This window comes from Diospyros lotus, chromosome 8 (genome assembly GCF_014633365.1).
Source record: "Diospyros lotus cultivar Yz01 chromosome 8, ASM1463336v1, whole genome shotgun sequence".
Lineage (NCBI taxonomy): Eukaryota > Viridiplantae > Streptophyta > Magnoliopsida > Ericales > Ebenaceae > Diospyros > Diospyros lotus.
In genome coordinates, this window is record NC_068345.1 from 31448497 (window position 1) to 31471868 (window position 23372).

Below are 23372 nucleotides of genomic sequence, written 5' to 3' on the forward strand. Positions count from 1 at the left end.
GACCATACGATAGAATAATTAGTTTGATTTGATAATTTCTTAAATTTTAAATATTTTAATTAGTTGAATCATAATTAACTCTATACCGCGTCAAGGAGCGTTCCCTAAATTCTTTAAAAGGGAAGGAAGTGGGACAAAATAATTATTCTTATTCTTATATATGCTCATAACTGCATACAAATTAAAAAAAAAAAAAAATTCTAGTCGCAGACCAAGAATCAAACCTCGAGAAGCTACTTTTTTTCCCCGTAATATGCCTTCAAATTTTGATTTCTTTGGTTAATTGCTTTCTTCTCGATCCAGAAATCCAGAGTTGAGAGGGTTTCGATCAAGAGAGAAGCACATCGTGGTCGTCGACGAGGAAGGTGATCTTGAAGAGCTCCGACGGCGTTGCCTTTGAGATCGACGAAGCGGTGGCTTTCAAGTCGTCGGTGATTAAGTTCGCAATCGAGTATTGCGGCGACAGTTTCATTTAGTTTCCCAACGCTAGCAGCGAGATTTTGGAAAATGTGATGGAGTATAGTCTATAGAAAGAGGCACATCAAGAGGCTGAAGAGTCTGCAGATCGACCGGCACAGAACGACCTCGATGCTTTCGATTTCGAATTTGTCAGAGTTGCTTCGCTGCTCTGATCGAGCTCATTATGGTATAACACACTCATGCCTTTGTTACACTTAATTGAACTGGATTCCTAATAGAATTTTACTCTTGATTTCTCCCTAAACCACTTGAATTCTAAATTTCTAAATAGCTTTGCAGTTTTTTTTTTCTTTTTTGTTTTTTGAAGGTTATTGAATTCACAGGTATGGAATTGAAAATTCCATGTTGAACTCATCTCAAGTAATGGGGACGGTGTACGGCTAGGCTTAGAGTGTTGAGAATGTTGGCTCACTTTAGGGTGGATTTGCTAGCCATTTCTAGCAAATAAAACTATTTAATGCATATATCATTATAGAATTATAAGTCATTTATACAAACTAGATGTGATTTGCTAAAGATGTTCTAATCCTTGTATCTTTACACATGGATCCTGTACACAAGATATGGTTTTGGATAAAGATAATTGGTTGGATAGAATTGATTTAGTGGACCTCACCTAGTGGGATTAAGGCTTGGTGGCGTTGCTACTAAGATGTTTCCCACCAAATAAAAAAATTGGTGTTGTACTATGTTAATAGATATCTATTAACTTTCTTACTCAATATGGCTTCTAAGTTTAAATATATTGGTACGTTATTTTCCACTGAAAGTTTCGTATGTGAAACAAATGTGCTATGAAGGTAATGTTTGACAGATTTTTGTAAACAAAAATTGCCTTATATTATAGATAAAGTTTAAAATTTTTTCAGGTCATTATAGATGTAATACTTAAATTAAATTACTTAATTAGTGTTTAAGAAATTAGTTGCTTGGAGAAAGGGAAGGAGGGGCTGGAGGTCTTTGATCCAGAATAGTTGGAAGATAAAGTTGATAACAACCAAGAGTTTGTGTTGTGTTATAGAGAGCTTGCTGTTGTTTGGGACTGTATTTATAAATTTGAGAAACTTCTGTTATGATTAGGAGCTGTTTTGATAACTCAAACAATTATTCTTACTGCCAATTCTCTCAACTCCTCACTCGAGATCAAAACCACACAACATAAATAAAAGACTGAAATTGAAAGAACAGAATTAAAGGAATGAAAATCAGAGAAAGAAACAACCAAACCACAATAAAAAACAAGTGATATATCCTGGTTCGAATTGCAATGGTTGCAACCCTACATCCAGCGTCCAAACACCCACCAAGAGCAGCCTTCTTTATTACCAAGAATGATCAGTACAATAGCATGAGTAATTTCTCCTATTCCCGAGTATATCCAACACTCATTCCCCAAGATTACAAAGCTATCTTGCTCATTAGCCTTTCCCTCAAAATGAATATCCACTCGATACAATAGAATGAGAAAATCGCTCTCACCTGGCTACCCCTTTCCCTCTATTTATAGAATAGGGCAGACATCCCAATGAAGATTTTAGATAATTATAGTTTAACCCCATAACGTTCACTAATTTCACATGGGATACAATTTTCTATCTAAATCTTTAATAGTCACTTACGTGAACTGCCTTCACTGATCTTCTAGGACTAACTTTATCCTATACTCGAGACAACAACATAACAATTCTCCACCATTGTCTTGAGTATAGATCCATTCTTCATCTATCAAAACCTTGGCCTTCCAACAGATGAACTGAACCTACTCTCATCTGGACTGCTACACAAACCTGATCACTCAAAACACAACAAACATTAAGAATATTTAGACAATGCTGCAAATTTTATCAATAGAACAAACTTAGATAACATTTCAGCTGCATTATCTATACCTGCAACCTTTTATTAAGGATTAATTCCTCCTTCTCAAGGATTTCCCTAATGAATAAATTCCTAACGTCAATATGATTGATTCTTTCCATGGTGGGACTGATTCTTAGTAAAGAGATTGTACACATCTCAACTCAACTTGAACATTCTTTCTAAGAGTTCTTCTGTATAATCAGCAGCCAATAGACCTTAAGTGCAAGGTTCTTCTTCCAGACTTCCTTCACCATAAACCAAATCCATATCCAATGTTAATTTTACATACCAAGGTGTCCAATTTCGTAGCATCCCAGTGAACCCTACCCAGATTGGCCTTAAATCTGCTATACTCACTTATAGCATGCCAATTCTGGCCTTTAGGCTTTACCACTGCATTTGAGTAAGAACCTTACTCATTTCTCTTATGCTTGCTTCCTTATTAGAGGACTGCTCATCTCTCTTATCTAATTTACCAGCTTACAAAGGTATGTCTTTTGGATAACCTAGGCTGCCTTATGCTGTCTATTTCACTTTTCTTCTATGCCTAATATTTTCCCAGCTTCTCATAGATCCTACACTTCAACTGCTGACCTAGATCTCAGCTTTTAACTTGAGGATCCCTATAGTTGATTACCAGAGATGATACATTTACATCTCATTAGGCATATCTTTGAAATAATCACAGCTACCCAATGCATTCATTTTAAACCCTTGGACTATCATAAGAGAATCACATTTCTTATACCAATGCCTTGGGGCTTGACTTAATTCATAGGGAGACCTTCTAAGCAACCATACTTGCTTACCTTTCTCTCTAATCTCAAATCCCTTGGGCTACTCTATAAGAATATTTCCTCTTAAACCTTCATGGAGAAAGGCTGTTAGTGACACCATTTAAAACAAGAATTAAGTCTTAATGTGCTGTCCTCGCTTAATAGCCAATAGCCTAGTCTTTTACCTAGGTTTTTCTTATTTCCAGCACCTACCTTAATCTCAAATAGTCACATCACAGCTCACTACCCCTTTATCCTAAGGGTTCATCCACTAAAGTCCAAAGCAACTCCACTTCCCATTTCATGGTACCCTACCATTTGATGGAGTCTTTTGAGTGCATTTCCTCTTCATAAGAAAGAGGTTCCTTACCAGCCTCTTCTATAACACTTAACAGTGTATAGGAAACTTAGACCGAAACTCCATACCTCTCTGGTGGCATTATATTCCTTCTTTTACCTATCCTAGGCAACATTATACCTTCCATTCCCTTGCTCACTGCCTATACTAGATGATCCTTCTTTCTTTTCCCTTTTCTAACCTGGATTTTGATCAATGGAGCTGTCTACATCATTTTCCAGATTATCTACTTCTAAGTCCTGGTTCATGGGGCTATTTAAGACATTTTCAAGAAATTCTACTTCTTGTTTATATTACACAGACTTCTAGATTACCTTCCTTGACATTAGAATTGTCTAATTTTATGTTTTCCATGGTGGAGTTTTCATCGTAGGTAAGTTCCCTAGCTATAATAGACCTAGGCATACCTAATTCCAAACTCCACAACTCATAACCCTTCACACCAGAGACAACCTTCCAGCAAGGCTCATGATTGCTTAGGATTTCTTAGGGAAACATCATCTCTCATAGGCACTAACAACCTAGCTCCACCATGAGACAAGGTTTGGATAGGGCCCCATAGATCCTAATGAATGACCTCTAATGGGGCTATAGACGAATTCAAGGCCTCTTTGGAGAATTTAACTTTGGTAGCTTTACCAAATCTGCATGATTCACTCTTTCCAACATCTGCAACTTTTTCCTCTCCTAATATCCCTTTCTTAGATACCTCCTTTTGTCCTTGCTCACCTTTGTGAGCCATCCTCAAATGCCATGGCCTATACTTATCATAGGCTCTCTCTTTTGTGGTTGCAGCTTCTCCACACAAAGTGCAAGCTTGCATCACATAAATACCATTGTTGAGGACTGCTTTCATCACTATTAGTGATCCTTTAGCAACTTTTAGGACTGCATTTTCTCCTTTATAGGAGAAACCAATTCTATCTAACTCACCTAGGGAAATTAGATTTCTTTTCAAACTTGGGACATATCTTACAGATTTTAGGATTTTAACCGATCCATCATGCAACTTTAATCTTACATCTCCAATACTCTTGATCCTATACTCTTGGTTGTTGCCTAATAACACCTTACCACCTACCAAATCTCTATAGTTCACAAACCATTTCCTATGTGGAGACATATGGAAAGAACACCCCGAATCTAGTATCCATGCTTCTCCATCAGCATTTTCAGATACTAGGGCATCAGCACTATCATAGTTGTATTCACATAGAGGTGAGGTGTTTTCGGGATTGTTTTTCTCTAGGAATTCTTTCTTTTTCTTAGGGAAATTCTTCTTGATATGCCCTTCCTCATGGCAATAATAGCACTTAGTTATTCTCCTGCCATTTGTTGATTTTGACCTAGACCTACCCCTTTGTCTAGGATCATTCCTATCCGGTTTTGTTCCAACCGAGAGTACATCACCAGCAGCACTATTTCCCTCTACTTTCTGTTGCAAATCCTTAGAGTTCAATGCTCCTATTACATCCTCAAAGGTCAATGTATCCCTACCATGTTTAAGGATATCCACAAAGGTTTCATATGACTTAGGCAAGGAATGCAATAATACAAGAGCCTTATCTTCTTCATCATATTTTGTATCTATGTTTTCCAAATCAAGACATAGTTTATTGAAATCATCAATATGACTGTGAAGTTTCTGCCCTTCTTGCATTTTGAATGTAGAAAACTTAGCCTTCAAGGACAGCCTACTTGAAAGTGATTTTTTCATATAATTAAAGACTTTATAACTTTAACCATAATGCTTCTGCTGATTCCATTTTAGACACTTCCCTTAGGACTTTGTGTCCTAAACTCAAGATTAGGGTATTAAAAGCTTTCTTGTTTATTTCTTTCCTATGATCATTAATTTCTTTTTTCTGTTCATCGGTGATGTTTTCAGGAAATTTCTTTTTAGTTTCTAAGGCTTCATCTAACCCTAGATTACCCAACAAAGCTTTCATTTTAATTCTCCAAAGCCCCAAGTCATTAGTTCCATCGAACTTCTCAATGTCGTACCAGGCAGCAAAGGCCGCATAAGCCATGGCAGGTTCTAAATCCTATTGATTTCTAGTGTTCTTAGCAATTCTTGAATGAGTTCTTGGCTCTGATACCAATCTGTTATGATTAGGACCTCTTTTGATAACTCAAACAATGATTCGTATTGCCAATTCTCTCAACTCCTCACCCGAAATCAAAACCAAACAACATAAATAAAAGACTAAAATAGAAAGAACATAATTAAAGGAATGAAAACCAAAGAAAGAAACAACCAAACCACAAGAAGAGACAAGTGATATATCCTGGTTTGGATTGCAATGGTTGCAGCCCTACATCCAGAGTCCTAACACCCACCAAGAGCAGCCTTCTTTATTACCAAGAATTATCAGTACAATAGCATGAGTAATTTCTCCTATTCCCGAGTATATCCAACACTCATTTCCCAAGATTACAAAGCTATCTTGCTCACTATCCTTTCTCTCAGAATGAATATACACTCGATACAATAGAATGATAAAATCGCTCTCACCCGGCTACCCCTTTCCCTTTATTTATAGAATAGGGAAGACATCCCAATAAAGACTTTAGATAATTACAATTTAACCTCATAACTTTCACTAATTTCACATGGGATACAATTTCCTATCCAAATCTTTAATAGTCACTTGTGTGAAGTGCCTTTATTGATCTTCTAGGACTGACTTTATCCTATACTCGAGACAACAACATAACAACTTCTAATCATAGTTGTCAAAGACATGCTTGAGGTGCACCTAGGCGGGAGGCATAGCTCTATGCACCTCATCACCACTGAGGCGCAGCGCCAGCCTAGGCGCATGCTTATTTCGTGACCATTTTGTCATCTTAGATCTTATTTTTCTTGTTAATTTGATTGCATATTCTTGTATATTGGTGACTATAGTTGTCAAAGCCATGCTTGAGGTGCACCTAGGCGAGAGGCGCAGCTTTGTGCACCTCATCACCATTGAGGCGTAGCGCCATTCATGAGGTGCTTGACCATTTTGTCATCTTAGATTTTATTTTTCTTGTTAATTTGATTGCATATTCTTGTATATTGGTGACAGAGGATCCTAGCGGTGTAAATTGGAGGTTTTTGCATATTCTTGTATACTGGCTGGGATCCTTTGACAGTGATATTCACTTACTAGAGAACTAGTTGCACATGTTGGCACATGGCCTGTCTGCCAGTGACTTGTTTTCACCAACCACCCTCTTGGTGACCTTTTCTCTATTACCCAGCATGAAATTGAGGTGGTTGGTTGTGTCACTGTGCACTCGTTGTGCGTTCTACTGCATTTTTCTTTCTTTCTTTCTTATATCTTTTGCAATTTAGAATAAATGAATTGCAAAAGAATTAATTCTTAGTTGTAATTGTTTTTCAATGTGTGTTCTACTCTAATTTATTTTTCTAGCTCCTAATTTCTATTGCAATTTAGAAGAAACAAATTGTTTTCTGTAATTGTTTTTCACTATGTGCTCTACTAATTTTTTTCTCTCTCTTCTAATTTCTTTTCCAATTTAAAAGAAATTAATTGTTTCTGCTGTGTGTCCCAATGTAATTTTTTTTTCTTTCTTCTAATTGTCAAAAAGTATTAGAAGAAATTAATTATTTTTTGTAGTGTGTTCTGCTGTAATTTTTTTTTTTTTCTCTAATTTCTTTTTGCAGTTAGAAGAAACTAATTGTGTTCCACAATAATATTAGTTGTTATTATTGGGTTGGTTATTTGTCACTTATGATTTTATGAGTTTGCATCTACCTCCTTATAGGTACATATTGAAAAGAATGGTATAGAATGGTATACAAGTACACAATTTGAATAAATGTGCACTTCATGTGCATGAGGCTCGCACTTCGTCTTGTGCCTTGTGCCTAGGCCCCAAGCATAATTTTGCACGTTTGACAACTGTGCTTCTAATGGAAATAGAGACTCCTAATAGGTTGCTCCTTCTCTGAGGAGACTACTCGATTGTAAATGCATATGGCAAGCAAACCAAATAGAAAGCAGTATTGATAAAACACATCTAGCATTCCCTCCAAGCAGATTCCAATGTCTTAACGTGTTTCCTATCTAGTAATTTTCTATTGTCTTTTATTTGGGCCTTTTGTCGACTGATTAGTTTGATTCTGAAGAGTGTTTCTATTGTGCTATTCTGGCTACACAAGCTTCTTTACAAATTGCCTACAATGTACGTGTATTATTCATGATGTGGCCTGTGAATCATTTTTTATCTGCTTACAACAAATGGAGACCGGACTCTGTATTTTCCATTACACCATGTAATTGAACCAAACATATCTGTATTTGTTGAAGCTGTAGATGATGCAAAGATCACTTCATAGCTTAGCTTCTTCTTGGTCTTTGTAAACTGTAGTTTATCAGGTATCACCTTGACATCCAATCCGATAGGTGCACTGATGGATGCAATATAAAGTGTTTCATCCTCAACACCAACATTTGTGACGGTTCTGATAACCTTTTTTCCTTCTTCTGCGTCAAAATGGGAGATGGCTATTGATGGATAGTTCATATTGGAGATTAAATTACTCCTTGCAGTCTCAGAACATTTAAATCCATCTGGAACTTTTGATGACATAATGTGGATAGAGGATGTATCGTAGCCATAGTTACAGAAAAACTCCAGGTACTCGATTGTGTTTGTCTCATAAACTAATCCTGGCTGTAATGACCCTGTTGTGATTACTTCCCCTGCACCATAATCGTAAGGTGTGGCAACTGACCCTGAATCTGTTGTTATTGTGTCCTTCATGTTATTGGTTTGAGTTGCTGCAGATGAATTCACTGAGTTGCTTTACTTAGGCTGGTAATAACCAAAACTTTAATGCCAGTTGAACTGCTTGTTGATAGGTGCTAACCTGTTGTCACTATGGCTGATTTGATTGCAGAGGGACTCCAGTTTGGGAACTGAGATTTAACCGTGGCAGCAATGCCTGAAACGTGCGGGCATGACATGGAAGTTCCCGAGAGCAAATAGAAGAGTGGAGTGCCTTTTCCCTTGATAGCATGTTCTGTGTCATTGCCAGGCCATGCTGCAAGAATGTCCACTCCTGGCGCTGCAATATCAGGCTGCCAAAAAAGCACAACACTGGAATGTCAATTTAACGACCAGTTCAGCTTTAAAACACAAAGCTAAGAGGGAGGGTTAAGATGATTTGCATGCCTTGAGAATACGCTTTGTGCTGAATGAAGGACCTCTGGATGAGGAGGCCACCTTGGGAGCTGGCTTATAATTTGTCAAAGACACTGTTGGAAGAATTGTCCCAACTGGGTACCTTCAGAAATTTGAAAGAGCTTATCAGGGTACAGAATACTCCTTTTTAGCAACTGAAAAACGTTCTTGACCTTTGTCACACTTTTTAACCTGGTGAAGTCAAGGTACAAGCGTAATTCAGCAGCTTCGTTTGAAGTGATCACTGACACTGGACTAGATCCATAGCTTGAAGCAACAATCCTTGCCTCATCGTCAACCAAAACCACTCCAATTCCACCTTGGCTGGCCACTTCCCCTACCTTGTCTTCAATTAAGTAGCGATTGTTTTCATTATCGCACACAACTATCTTCCCCTTCACTTTCTCTTCATCTATTGCCCCTGGGTTGCAGTTCCTGGAAAACCCAAAAACAGTTATGTCCTTCCGACATATGTGCTGAAAAATTGGTTTAACTATTTGTTTGGACTTTTGAGTACCTTGCTTCATTATCATCATCGATATAATTGGAACCCAACTTGGCATCCATCCCATATATCATGGGATAAATGGCATATTTTTGTATGTCACCAAAATGAATGCCTCCACCCTGAGTTTTGAAATGGGAAAATCATCAAATTTTTGGTGAATTTTACTAAAGTCACTGCAGTTTGATTTCATCTTTACCAGGGAACTAAAAGTACCTTAATGACTTTGTTGTTACCCAGGACAAGAACAGACTGAAAATCACGGTCGATGGTGGTGGCAGCAACAGTCAGAATCCAGGGGTCAACATTTGCAACTGTCTGGGGTGTGGGGTCGCTGTTCCCAGCAGAGCAGACCACAGTAATGCCCTTCTCAACTGCGTGGAATGCTCCGATGGCTATAGGATCGGATGAGAAATCAGGTGTCATATCATCTGACGATCCCAGTGAAACTGATAATACATCAACCACCCCATCAGCTATTGCATCATCAAATGCTGCCAGGATAGCAGAGCCACTGCAGCCAGTGGGTTTGCAGACACTGTAGATAGCAATCCTTGAGGTGGGGGATCCGCCTTTGGCTGTGCCCAATGCTAGGCCATAGTATGATGCTCCAGGGACTGGGCTTCCACCTGTTATCGATGCAACATGAGTGCCGTGGCCAACCTTATCCCTCGGTGTACGAGTTCTGGGATCGTTGTCTTCAGGATCATTGTAGTATCTTGCTCCGATGAGTTTCCTGATACAAAATGGAACATCCAACATGGCTGAGGTGAATCACGATCTGAAGGGGAAAACGAGAATTTGGTAATGCTATATCTTCCCAAAGCTTTCCCACTTCAGTAACGAAAAACAGAATTCTATATAGAAAGAAAAATGGTATCTTTAATGTTACTACAATAATGGGGCAATAACATTTTTGTAAAAACGAATAATTATAGTGAATTTTTTTGCCCTTTCTAAGAGATTAAGAGCCACACTTTCCTGTATAGAATTTCTTTACAATGACATTACTGTTCTAGGAAACAAGACCAGAAAAACATGTTTTTTTTATACTTATAGAAGTGAAAAACTCATTGTAATGATTCATATTTACAGAAATATTACGTTATTTGTGGGCATTCTTTATATAACAATTTTGTAAAGATAGCATTTCCTTCTCATTCTTTGTATTATGAGAGCCTGCTATGACATTTATAGCTCAAATCAATGCCCGGCTCCTTCTGAATATCTGGGTTGGGTTGAGATAGGGGACCTGTTGCTGTCTTGACTATTACAACAGTATATAGAAGTCCCATAAACCAAATTTTATGTGAGGTAGTCTGTGTAGCATTTACCTGTTACAATGTGCCGAGGTGAAATCTTGGCCTTCCATACAGGTCCCCTTCCACCTTGATGGAATTGGGCCCATACCCTTGTCGTTAAAACTTTGTGACTCTGGCCAAATACCTGATATAAGACAAGACATTTATGATTGTTCAAGAATGATGTATGATCAACGTGCATACTATGATATATGGAGTAAACTGCCGAGACATTTAGTTAGCCTAGTGCTAAGTGGTACTTAGGACTTAGATTATCCAATGGACTTGTCCTTCCCTAGGACTTTCCTTTCTATATATGGTAAAATGCTATGTGACAAGTTCTAGGATCACCTGTGTCTAATATCCCAATTATGGTGTCAGATCCCTGAGAGGAGTCAGCATCCGAACGAGCAGTGGAATCGATTTCTAGATCAGTTTAATATCTCAGGAAGTCCCATTATCAGGTCGTGTGGAGATCCAAGACTGGATCGGGGAACACTGAGACAACTTCTGGTCTTCGTGCTATTGAATCTGCCTCCTCCTTGGTCAATCGAACAGCAAATCCAGAGAAACCATGTTTGTAGGTTTGTACCACTGCACTTTTCCTAATCAATTGTTGAACACAGATATTACTCATTCCAAAGTTCAGAAAATGATTTTTTTAAAGGATTTTTATACAAAAAATATTATCAAAATAATGTAGCGTGATGTTCATAAATATGAGCTAGTATGATATGTATTCTTTTTTTCCTAATATATGAATATTAGAAGGCCATATTGAACTGTAAATGTTTTCTACAAAAGTTCTATTTGCGTAGCTTTATAGTTCTTTTACTAACCTTCTTGACAGAGGTTACAAGGTGAGAGTGGTCATCTCTGGAGGTTCCATTTGGCCAAGTCGCAGCCCCCATATAAACTATGTACACACTCCTATTTTGTGCTTGTTCACCTGCCTCAGTCTCTCCAAAAAGTAAGAGCGAGAAGAGAGAGAAGTAGAAGGAAACCAATAAGGAAAGATTCTTCATGTTGATAGTCCACCCCCCCCAAGTAGCGCTGAGGAACAGATAGAGCTGGCTGGGTATCTCCAAGAGAGTGGCTGTTTGCTTTATATGATATGCTAGAAAGTTTGGCAAAGGTTGGTTTGGTAGTGAGGTCAAGGGTACTTAGTCCATCTATGCTAGTGGGAAGGCCAGTGCCAACTGAGATATTGGTGTTGATGGCCGGAGACGGTGATAAGAGGTGGTGGTGATTGGTGGAGAATATTCTTTTTTGAAGTCACAAGTGACTTTATATATGAATTGTTGCTAACATCCAAGCACACACATAAAGGGTAGGATTAGATCGATTTAGTAACTGAAACTTCACTCATGCCACTTCAGCTGAGTGTACCAAATCTAGGATTCAATTTACACTTCTTGGGGGCGTAGAATAATAGAAATATAAAGAGTAGACAGAGGTCTCTCTCACTGACCATGAACATTAGATGTATATGGATTAACATATGTGGTTTTGTGTCGAGTTAAGGTGTAAATTAATTTTTAAATTGTATAGTACTGAAACAAGCGGCTTTGATGTAGTGCATTTGAGGGTGAATCTTGCTACGTAGAAATAGGAAAGATGTTATTTTATAATTAGAAGGTTATATGAGTTTGAGTAGATGAAATATTTTTTGTAAAAGAAGATGATGTTCCATACGAAGTAGAGAGTATTAGGGACACTTACAAAATAAAGAGTCTTATCACACTAGAGATGTTATTTATTTAATAAATTATGTCATTTTATATAGAATTATTTTGTTTTTGTATGATTACTTCTGGATGAATATCGGAACCACAGGCTGGAGTTGGACCCTGTTGATAAGCAAGTCAAAGGCGGCCTTGCAAGTACGATGGTTACTCAAAAATCATGCTCTTTGCAGGGCCGGCCCAAGGCCAAACAGGACTCTAGCCGATAATAAATTTTTTGGGGGGAGGTTGGGTGCTGTATTTTTTGGAGGCCCTCAATTTTTTTTTTTTTTTTTTTGAGGGGGGGGGGGCGGGCGGAGAGCAGAGGGGTGCTGTAATTTTTGGGAGGCTTCAAATTTTGGGGGGCCTAGGCATAGGCCCTAGTGGCCTATGCCTTGGGCCGGCCTGGCTCTTTGTTATGGCTAAAGACACACTCAATCCCTCCAACTTTCTCCCTTTAGCTATTTTACCCCCTAAAGTAGAAAAAACCTATCAACTCCCTCAACTTTCAATTTGAGACTTATTAAACACTTCAAAATTCAAAATCACTTGTAGGATTGCACCTGTGTGACATGTACATTTATTTAGTATTAAGTTCTATATTAATATGATTTATATTAATAAATTATAAATTATTATTTTATTATTGATACAAGTCCAACATATTGATGTGTAATAAAATTTTATCAGTTAACAAATTATATATTTTTATTTATTAAAATTTTATATTAATACAATAGATATGTTGATGTCTAAATGATAAATTTTTTATCATTAAATATTGATAAATTATATATAATTATTTATCAAAAAATTATATTAATACAAAGTGAATAGTGTTGTTATATATATATATATATAGTAGTGCTCAGGGGCGGATGTTGACGATGGAGGAGCCGGACGATAGAGACGCCGACGATGGAGGCGGCCGACGAAGCTGATGTCCAACGCAGAGATGGGTCTGGAACATAATATATATCTATATATATATATATATGAAGCTGTATGTATACATAATATATATGTAGGAAACTGATACATATATATTATGTATATATCTGTATGTATATATATATGTATACAGGCTGAAGAGGCGGCGACAGCAATTGGAGGCAGTGGTGGATCTTGGTGGAAGAGTGGGGATTGAATCAGGGAAGAACAGAGAATGGATTGAATGGGAGAAGAATTGATGTAGGAAGCAAAATCAGAGAAGAAACCAAGCCGTCGCAATTGAAGAAGCAGGGACGCCAACAACAAAGAGGGGCGGTGACCAAAGGCGAACGACTAGAAGCGCGAAGGAGCAGAGAAGGCGGCGGTCGCAACAGAGACAGCGATGGCTGCAACGACGATGGGTCTTGGTGGAAGAGAAGGATAGAAGATGAGACCACGGCAGCAGGAGGGAGAGAGAGGAAAAGATAGATCCATTTCTTTTTTACTGCTTAATGTAATTTTGATTTATTAGAATACCACTGCTTACTGTAATTTTAATTTATTAGAATGCCAATATTTGAGAAAGCAAGAAAATAGCAAGCAACCAAAATATTAGCATTTAAAAAAAATTAAAATTACAGTAAGGAAGCAAGAAAATATTTAACAACAAAAAGGAAAACATTAAGCAGTATTTAACAACAAAAAAGAAAATAGTAAAAATATGCAACAACAAGAAAAAAAAATAATAAGTAGTATTTAACAACAAAAAGGAAAATAGTAAACAACAAGATGTTTCTATTTTTTCCGCTCACGTGCTCTTCAGTGTTGTTTTATTCCACGCGCACTGTGACTGGACCATGAGAGGGCTTAGGGGTCTTTAAGTTACAAATTAGGGTCTTTAATAAGTCCAAATTAAAAATTAAAGGAACTAATAGGTCTATTCCAAACTTGAAGGGGCTAAATGGGTCGAAATTGCACAAACTGACCACTTTAGAACCATTAAATTTCTTTTTAACCCATTTTTTTTGGTGAAAAAACGTTTTTAACCTATCCAAACAAATTATTTCTATCCTATAGCTACTTTCCCAGTTTTGACCCCATCACTTAATTTTTAAATCCAACACTTTATATAAATATTCAAAATAAAAATAAATACACAAAAGTCCCAAAATAACCCTGACCATTTGAAACCCCAAACATTGAAATTACAAAAATATTTTCTTACTGAAACCCACCCCCAAAACCTGATCGGAACCCACACCAAACCTGATCGTGTCTCCTCCAAACCCGAGCGTAGACAGCAACCGTCACCGCCAATGCCACTACCACCACCAACGTCAACTGTCGCCACCGCCAACGCCAACGCCAACGCCATTGCCAATCGACTGCAACCCCAAAAGTAAGTCTCAATCAGTTTCCATTTCAGTTTTATTTCTCTTGGATTTGTGGGTTGGATGGCGACGATGGGGAAGCCCGTCGATTGCTATTTGAAGCCCCATCGTTGGATGGGGGCTTCGTCGATAGGGGCAATGGGGCTTCGTCGGCTAGGTCGGAGTCGATGGAAGCCCCATCGCTCGCCACCGTCTCGCCTGAGGGGCTTCGTCTACTTCGTTGCAAACAAAGCCCGATTACGGGCTTCGTATAGAGACAGTCTAACAAAAGGGGCCGAGACAGCGAGAGTGAGAGAGATCGAGGGCGAGCGAGAGCAAGAAGGGTCGAGCCTTAGCAAGAGCAAGAGAGATCCAACGAAGGCGAGTGAGAGCAAGAGAGATGCAGAGAGGGGGGGTGACTGGCGAGCTAATGCGGAAGAGTAAGAGAAATGAGGCAAAGAGGGTAAGAGAGATCGAGGGTGAGCGAGAGTAGGGGCCGAGCCCTAGCGAGAGCAAGAGAGATCTAGTGAGGGCGAGCGAGAGCAAGAGAGATGTAAAGAGTGAGGGCGACTGGCGAGCTCGCGTAGACGAGCAAGAGGCAACGAGGGTGAGAGAGAGCGAGAGTGAGGTCGAGAGAGGAAGGAGAAGAAAATGGGAGAAGGGTTTGCAAGTAAGGCAATTAGGCTGGGGTGGGCTGGGTTGTGTATAATATATATTATATATACATATTATATTATATATATATAATATTATATATATTCGGTTCGATTTGGTTTGGTTCGGTTCGGTTACCCACCATTCGGTTCGAATTTTGGTTTGGTTTTAATAAAAACCATAACCAAACCATACCCATTGAAACAGGATTCAGTTTTTCACCAAACCAAACCATTACCCAGTCAAACGATTTTTAACCGCGTTGACCGATTCGATTTCGGTTCGATTCCCCACGATTTCGGTTGCAATTGCCATCCCTGGTTGCATGTGTACACATCGCCCATTTTTCAAAGGAATGTCAAATTATCAAGCCCCGTCATTAAACTAGTGCATTGCACGCGCCCATCTCGTGGTCTGCTCAATGCGCCTTCCTCGATTCAATGCCACATCCTTTGAGCTTCAAGCGCCTTCCCCGATTCATCCTTTGGCCGATTTTGTTTAAAAAATGGGTTGCATCATTTGGTCTTCTCCGTTTTGAGAAAGGCTTGACTAAGGGTGTTCAAAAAAGTTATTAGATCGTGATTTTTAGTTGAACCGAATTTAATCGGCCAAATTTTTTGAACTGACAGTCCGATTTGATTTGAAAGATTTCTAGACTGCACGATTCACGGTTTGGCAGACCATCGATTCGGTTCAAAATGGAACCGTTCGCAAATGATATATAATTTTAAAATATATATAATTTATATAATATATATAATATTTTGAAACTGCAAAATACAGTGCAGTTCAATTCAATTTTCCATACCAAATCAAACCTCGATTTGGTTGGGTAGAAAATTGAATTTGCGGTTCGACGCATTAAATTAACTCAAAACCGACTAGACCGAACCACGAACATCCCTAGACTCAACCGACCGATTCCACTGCTCCGTTTCACTGCCAACGTCAGTTCCCCAACGGTTGTTCATTTCACTGCTCATTTTCACTTGTATAATAATATATATATATATAAGTATAGATGGTCTCTCTAATTTTTTAAAAGAAATAAACTTATATTCTATGTTTTTCATTTTTAAGTTTTTTTTATGAAAATTTTTGTTTTAATGAAATTTTTAGATAATTTTCAGTTTTTTATGAAATTTAGATTTTTTTTGAATATTTTTAGATCTTTTTTATGAAATTTTTAAGAATTTTATGAAAATTTATGTTATTTTTAATTAAATTTGGTCTTAATTTGATATCAAGTACTAAATGTCAAATTTTTTAATTGTTGAGGACTTAATGCGATATTTATGTATTAAAACTAATCTAATATATCTCATTAACGTGATTATTTTTAATGTGACGTGACATCGTATATGGTATAGATAATAATTCCGTTTACTCTCAGTTGCGTTAAAAATTTTAAACAACATTTTTTAATAATTTAGGTACTAAATGTTTATATTTTTCATTTCAAAAATCAAACGTCATATTTTTTTATTGTTAAAAAATCTCTGGATATATTAAGCTAAGATATTATTGAATCTTCTAAAGGGAGAATCATCAATCATACAAGAAAAGTGCTCTCTTTTTTCTTGTCCAATTTTTTTTTCCATTGGTTTTTGCTTAGCAAAGTTTTAAGCAAGACATATTCATTTTAGAGTGGTCATGCAAGAAAAAATATTGTCAATAAATATTGTAACAAATAACCACTCAAAAAACATAATTTTGAATGGAATTGTAAAATCGTTATTAATTAATTATAACCATCCATTGAGAACACAAACCATTATATATGGAGTTACCATAGAACTCATTTAATACTATTCAAGATATCAAGCATTTTATAAAATAAATAAAAAAAGATTATATGTGGATTCATTATTTTATATTATTTCTTTCAAATTTTACAATATATATAAAGTTTTTATACAAAAATATTATTGAAGAGCCCTGATAATAGAATTTCTATATTGGGAATTAGTGAACATTTGTATGCAAAAGTGCTAGCAGAATGCTGGACGGTAAGCAAAGTAAATGTCTCAAGCATTTAATTTATGGAGTGGTATTTATTATTTAAGCAAAGTAAATAACTCGAGCTTGAATTTGTCAAAATTAATTTTTAAAAATTTAATAATTTGATATGTAAATAATCAACAAATATAACTTTAAATCAAATATGATAATCAATAGGCTTAATACATCTTAAAGTTCCTCAACTATTACAAAATATAACATTAAATCCTTCACCTAAAAAACCTCAAGATTCGGTTTTTAAACAATTAAAAATATACACACACATATATATACATATACACCCGGCTGTGTCTACATATACATATATATATATACATATACACAGGGCCACGACCATGGCAGTCACCCCCAGCCGCGATCATCGCCCATCCCCGCAACCATTGTCGCGGCCATCACCCACCCCCCAACCCTATAGCTCCCACTGCCACCTTAATGATATCTTCAATCAGGGCAAAGTTCCCCATTATATCAACATGAGCCCCTCTGGGTTCCACAGCCTTCCAAGAGATTTGCTGGAGGGCGTGATTATATTCCCTTATGTAAGTATGAATGCCTTGAGGATTGAATCGGGTTTTCCCCCGCCAGCCTTTTGCAGCCATAAAACCTGCGCTCAGGACGGGAACTGTTTCATCTCCATCAACAGAAAAAACCCCACCCTTCAGGCAAGTGCAGTCATGCCCACCGTCGGCAGAGGTATCAATCTGAAATGGAATGTAACACTCGGCACCAGAACTTAACTTATAGACATATGCCCTTTCAGTAGGGATTCCAACTTCATACATAGAGAAAATCTCCATGTTGGGCGCATTTGGTAATCTGCAAAAGCATCACAAGCCAAAAGTGATGAATTGAGTGTAAATATTGAGGCAATCCTTAAAATAGCACCCCGCACACAGAGCGAGTATTTTCAGAGACTCAGAATTACCCAATACCATTTTCTCCAATTTCTTATAATTATTTGATTGAACACCACAGAATAGCATTTATTCGGCATTTACAAAAGTTCTTATCTTTATCACAAGCATCAAGATTGACAACTCAACAACAAAAATAAATAAATAGACATCAGTTTTTCAAGGGGGAAGAGAGTGGAGTCTCACTTTGTTTCTAGGGGATTTGACCAATATCTGTAATGTTCATATCTGGGACGGGGCACTATATATATATATATATAGAGAGAGAGAGAGAGAGAGGTTCGCGACCATATGAGGGGGGTGGGTGCAGTATGTATGTATGTATGTATGTATGTATATATATAGAGAGAGAGAGGGGGGGCCACGGCCATATGAGAAGGGTGGGTGCAGTATGTATGTATGTATGTATGTATGTATGTATGTATAGATAGAGAGAGAGAGGGGGTCGCGACCATGGGAGGGGGTGGGTGCAGTATGTATGTATGTATGTATATATAGAGAGAGAAAGAGAGAGGGGGGGCCGCGGTCATAGGAAGGGGGTAGGTGCAGTATGTATATATATATATACATAGAGAGAGAGAGAGAGAGAGATGGCTACGGCCATGGGAGAGGGGTGGGTGTAGTATGTATATATATATATATATAGAGAGAGAGAGAGAGAGAGAGAGAGAGAGAGCCGCGACCATGGGTAGGGGGTGGGTGCAGTATGTATATATATATATATAGAGAGAGAGAGAGAGAGAGAGAGAGAGAGAGAGAGATGGCTACGGCCATGGGAAGGGGGTGGGTGCAGTATGTATATATATATTTATATATATATATATATAAAGAGAGAGAGAGTGAGAGAGCCACAGCCATGGGAAGAGGGTGATGGTCGCAGCCATGGGAGGGGGTGGGCCTTTTCTGTTATAATTAAATGCAAGAATATAATAATAACAATTAAAATAATATAAAATTATTTTAAATCACACAAAATATTAATAATATTATATACATGAATTTATTATGCCACACACTTTAAACGGTGCGTGATATCACACATAGACAGATATAAACGACAAGGACTACGAAGATATCCTTTTAATTGTTTAAAGACCGAATCTTGAGGTTTTTTAGGTGAGGGACTCAATGTCATATTTTGTAATGATTCAAGAACTTTAAGATATATTAAGCCTAATCAATAATATAACATCAAAAATATTGGTATGGCATATAAAATATTTTAGATAACAGTGGAATCAAACATTGGTTTGATATTCAAGAAAATAACCATTAAAGAAAAGGTTGTGCAGCGGCTGTGACCAATGACAGAGGGAGGAAGATGTGCAGCGAAAGATGATAGTAGTGGACAATGTTTCAAAGAAGTGGTAACAAGCAAAGACAAGAGGTGTGTGGCAGCAAACGACAACAGCTATAGGAGATGGCAGCACAACAGGGGCGTGTGTAGTGGCGACGATAGGCGAAGACAACGTACAACAAGCGACGGCAAAACAACGGAAGGCAATGTGTGATGGCATGCAATGGCAACAGAAGGCAACAACTAACGACAACAAGTGCTGACCATGGGCGATGTCCATGCTTAACTCTTACTAGGGTTATAATTGAGCTAAGTTTTGTTGAGCTTAGGCTTGACTCGGGCTCCTGCTAACAAAGCCCAATGTGGAGCCTATGTGGTGGTGGCAATAGAGAGAGGGGGTGTGCGACAGCGGTAAGAAAGGAAGCTGTGTAGCGGTGGGTAGTGGTAATGGATAATGCTTTAGAGGAGTAGTGACGAGTTGTAGCAAGCGAAGACATGAGGGTGTGTGATGATAGCAGCAAACGATGGCAGAGGCAGTGCTTCAAAAGGGATAAAGATGTGTAGCAACAAAGGGTAAGAGAGTTGTGCGACGACAGTGATGACAGCGCAATGACTAGTTTTAGAAAGCTAAAGGGTTATAGAAAATGAGTATGAAAATAATTTTGTATTTTTTGAATTGTTATACAAGATTTACAAAGCTAATATATACAGATGTTTGATATAACTAACATATACATTTGAATTTTAAATTTGAAATGAATGAGTTGAATTACCTTCTACGATTCATTAACTAACTCTTGAGACTTTGAATTTGAATTTGAATTGTTCTTTATGGGCTGAGTTATTGCCCAAACATGCCCTTGCAAGAGTGGTGCGCCATCAAGGACACCAATCTTGTTTTTGAGATAATGATGATGTTGTCTGGAGAGGGGTTTCATGAGGTAATCAACAAGTTGATCTGTGGTGGAGACATGTTGCACTCGGAGAATACCTTGTTGGACAAGATCGCGAACAAAGTGCACATCAATTGCTATGTGCTTTGTCCTAATATGCATTACCGGATTAAGTGAAAGATAGGAGGCACTGAGATTGTCATAGTGGATGGTTTGAACATGTTGAACTTGGATGCAAAGTTCAGAGAGTAAAGAGTGAATCCACATGAGTTCAGCTAAGGTTGTTGCTAAGGACCGATATTCGGCCTTGGTGGATGAACGAGCTACTGCATGTTTGGAAGATTTCCAAGAGATAAGGTTCCCACCATAGAAAACAAGATGAGTGGATGTTAAAGTGTAATTTTCCTTATTGTCCCAATCTGCGTCACTAAAGGCATAAAGAAAAGGTGGACGCTCGATATGATTATTTCCTTGGTTGGTTGGTTGAGACTACTTGGTGCACGCACAAGACCACAAGACTGTTGCTTTTGATTTAGTCAATATTTAGTCAATTGAATAATTCGTTGTTTATTTTATAGTGGTTGAAAGATCTCCTGATCTTCAGCGCCATTAAGCATGATTTCCTAGTATTTCACGATTCTTAGTTATAACCAATTTTAGGCCTATTTAAGGTCTCGTTTACATTGAATAAAATCATCCAAAAATTGAGCAAATACTCTCCAACCTTTGTTCCTCTCCTTTTCTACTTCTCAACCCAAATTCTACTTACCAAGTGGTATCAGAGACATTCGAATTCCATGGAAACACGCGAAAAATCTCATGCTGAGTTTTGCGCTGAAGTCCAGGTGACTCTTGCCACACATGAATCCCGTTGGGTCACCAATGAAGCCAGATTTGAACAGATTCTCACTGAATTACAAGCCTTGCGGATGCAGTAGAATCATACTCTTCCAGAGCACAGAACCACACCTGAAAGGGATGTCTCGACAGTAGAGGCCTCTCACAGTGGTCCATCTGCCCTTAATTCCACCAACTATGACCGGAACCACCATCACTTAAAGCTAAATTTATTGACCTTTGCAGAAGGTGATCTGGTTGGGTGGATTTTTAAAGTAGAACAGTATTTCGACTTCAAGGGAATCAAACCCCAGCACCAAGTTCAGTTGGCTTCCTTTCACCTAGAAAAAGTGGCGCTTCAATGGTATCGATGGTTCACCGAGTGCCGTGGTCCGATGAGTTGGGTGGAATTCATCAAGGCCCTCCTCAAGCGCTTTGGTCCAACCGACTACAATGACCCGTCAGAAGCTTTGCCTCGACTAAAATAGGCCACCACTGTGGACGCATACCATGAGGCATTCAATAAGCTGTCGCACCAGATTGATGATTTACTAGAAATTTTGTTGGTTGGCAGTTTCATCGCTGGATTGAAGGATGACATCCAGTTGGACGTGCGTGTCAAGTGACCAAGGAATTTATCCGATGCAATCAGTGTTCCCACCTTATCGAGGAACGGAATCATCTTCATAGGCGACCAGGTCCTTTCCGATCCACTATACTAACAGCCCAAGCTCGTTCACAGCAGCCCCCTAATTCAAGTCTTTTAGGACCTCCTCCAACACAAGTAATGAATCAGATACTAGGGAATTATCAGGCGCCCATTCGTAGAATCACTGGGCGTGAGGCTAGAGACAAACACGAAAGAGGTCTTTGTTATTACTGCGACGAGAAATACGTTTTGGGGCATCGTTGTGCTCGTCCTCAATTATTCATGATGGTGGACACATTACCAGGAAAGGAGACCGAAGATGTGGAGATGGAAATTGAGGTGCCATTACAAGAGGATATACCCGAAATCTCTTTCCATGCGTTGGCTGGAACAACGCACCCACAAACATTTCGCCTCACCGGCAGAGTAGCAAACAAGGACTTAACAGTGCTAATTGACAGTGGGAGCACCCACAACTTCATTGATCAAACCGTAGTGACAAAATTGGGATTGAAGGTAATACGAGACAAGATATTTCAGGTTACAGTTGGAAGCAAGGAAACTATAGAGTGTACAGGGAGATGTTTGGTGCTATCGCTTATTATCCAAGGGTCGACGGTACGAGCTGATTTCTACGTCCTTCTCGTAGCTGCTTGCCAAGCTGTCTTGGGGGTGCAGTGGCTACAAGCTTTGGGGCCAATTGAGTCTGATTACAAGAAGCTTAGCATGTCATTTACACAAGATGGCTGAACATACACCTTGCAAGGTTTGTGCAGTCCCGAAATGACACCAATGAGCAATAAAGAATTAGCCCACTTATCAGGTAATGGATTTTTCCTACACATGATAACTTCACCTCCTCCACAAGCAACTCCAAATGAAAAAATACCCGCAGACCTTCTTACAATTCTGTCTGAATTTTCTAGCATCTTTGAAGAGCCCAACCAGTTACCGCTAATGCACAACCATGATCATAGGATACCTCTACTTCAGGATCAGCCGCCTGTGAGCACCAAACCTTATAGGTATCCCCATTATCAAAAAAAATAGATTGAAAAGTTAGTCCGCGAATTCCTCAAATCTAGAATCATCCGTCCGAGCTATAGTCCATTCTTATCACAGGTTTTGTTAATAAAAAAAATCATACGGGTCTTGGTGTTTCTATGTGGATTACCGTGCCCTAAATGACATTACTGTGAAGGACATTATAGTGCCCTAAAAAAATCATACGGGTCTTGGCGTTTCTGAAGTTCGCGATACTTGTGATTGATGAATTACATGGAGCTAAATATTTTTCGAAATTGGATTTGCAGTCCGGATATCACCAAATTCGTGTACAAGACGAGGACATCCACAAAACTGCATTCCGAACTCATGACGATCACTACGAGTTCCTAGTAATGCCGTTTGGATTGACAAATGCCCCGGTAACTTTTCAGAACCTCATGAACGACATATTCTGTCCCTTTTTTAGAAGGCTCTAAAACTCTTAGTGGATCACCAACTGTTTGTTAAACGTTCAAAGTGCCAATTTGGTGTTCTCTTGGTGGTTACCTTGGCCACCGTATTTCATAGGAATGGGTTGCGATTGACCCAAACAAAATTC

The 23372-nt window shown here is 38.4% G+C and overlaps 2 protein-coding genes and 1 long non-coding RNA gene across 4 annotated transcripts; 1 reads left to right on the top strand and 2 right to left on the bottom strand.

Moving 5' to 3' along the window:
* Positions 1 to 479: 479 nt before the first annotated feature.
* Positions 480 to 13882, top strand: LOC127807417 (uncharacterized). Of its 2 annotated transcripts, none has more exons than XR_008024681.1 (5): positions 480 to 646; positions 8387 to 8801; positions 9416 to 9979; positions 10858 to 11060; positions 13063 to 13882. It is a non-coding gene; the product is annotated as an uncharacterized LOC127807417 (long non-coding RNA). The 2 variants fall into 2 exon arrangements; XR_008024680.1 differs by lacking the exon at positions 13063 to 13882 and adding an exon at positions 11327 to 11475.
* On the bottom strand, positions 7708 to 11506 carry LOC127807416 (CO(2)-response secreted protease-like). Its single transcript, XM_052345253.1, is given in 9 exon segments — positions 7708 to 8267; positions 8357 to 8567; positions 8662 to 8773; positions 8863 to 9105; positions 9188 to 9297; positions 9392 to 9911; positions 10510 to 10621; positions 10828 to 11070; positions 11291 to 11506. Coding segments are annotated over 9 exon segments (2322 nt in total). The 5' UTR covers positions 11502 to 11506.
* Positions 13883 to 17338: 3456 nt separating the features above from the next.
* On the bottom strand, positions 17339 to 18362 carry LOC127808823 (phospholipid:diacylglycerol acyltransferase 1-like). Its single transcript, XM_052347472.1, has 2 exons — positions 18277 to 18362; positions 17339 to 17992 (listed from the first exon to the last, which is right to left on the bottom strand). The coding sequence occupies exon 2, from the start codon at positions 17971 to 17973 to the stop codon at positions 17569 to 17571; it is 405 nt and encodes a 134-aa protein (XP_052203432.1). The 5' UTR covers positions 17974 to 17992; positions 18277 to 18362; the 3' UTR covers positions 17339 to 17568.
* Between the last annotated feature and the right edge of the window lie 5010 nt (positions 18363 to 23372).

Coding starts and splice junctions, on each gene's coding strand:
- LOC127808823 (XM_052347472.1), bottom strand. CDS start 17,973: ATGGAGATTTTCTCTATGTATGAAGTTGGAATCCCTACTGAAAGGGCA.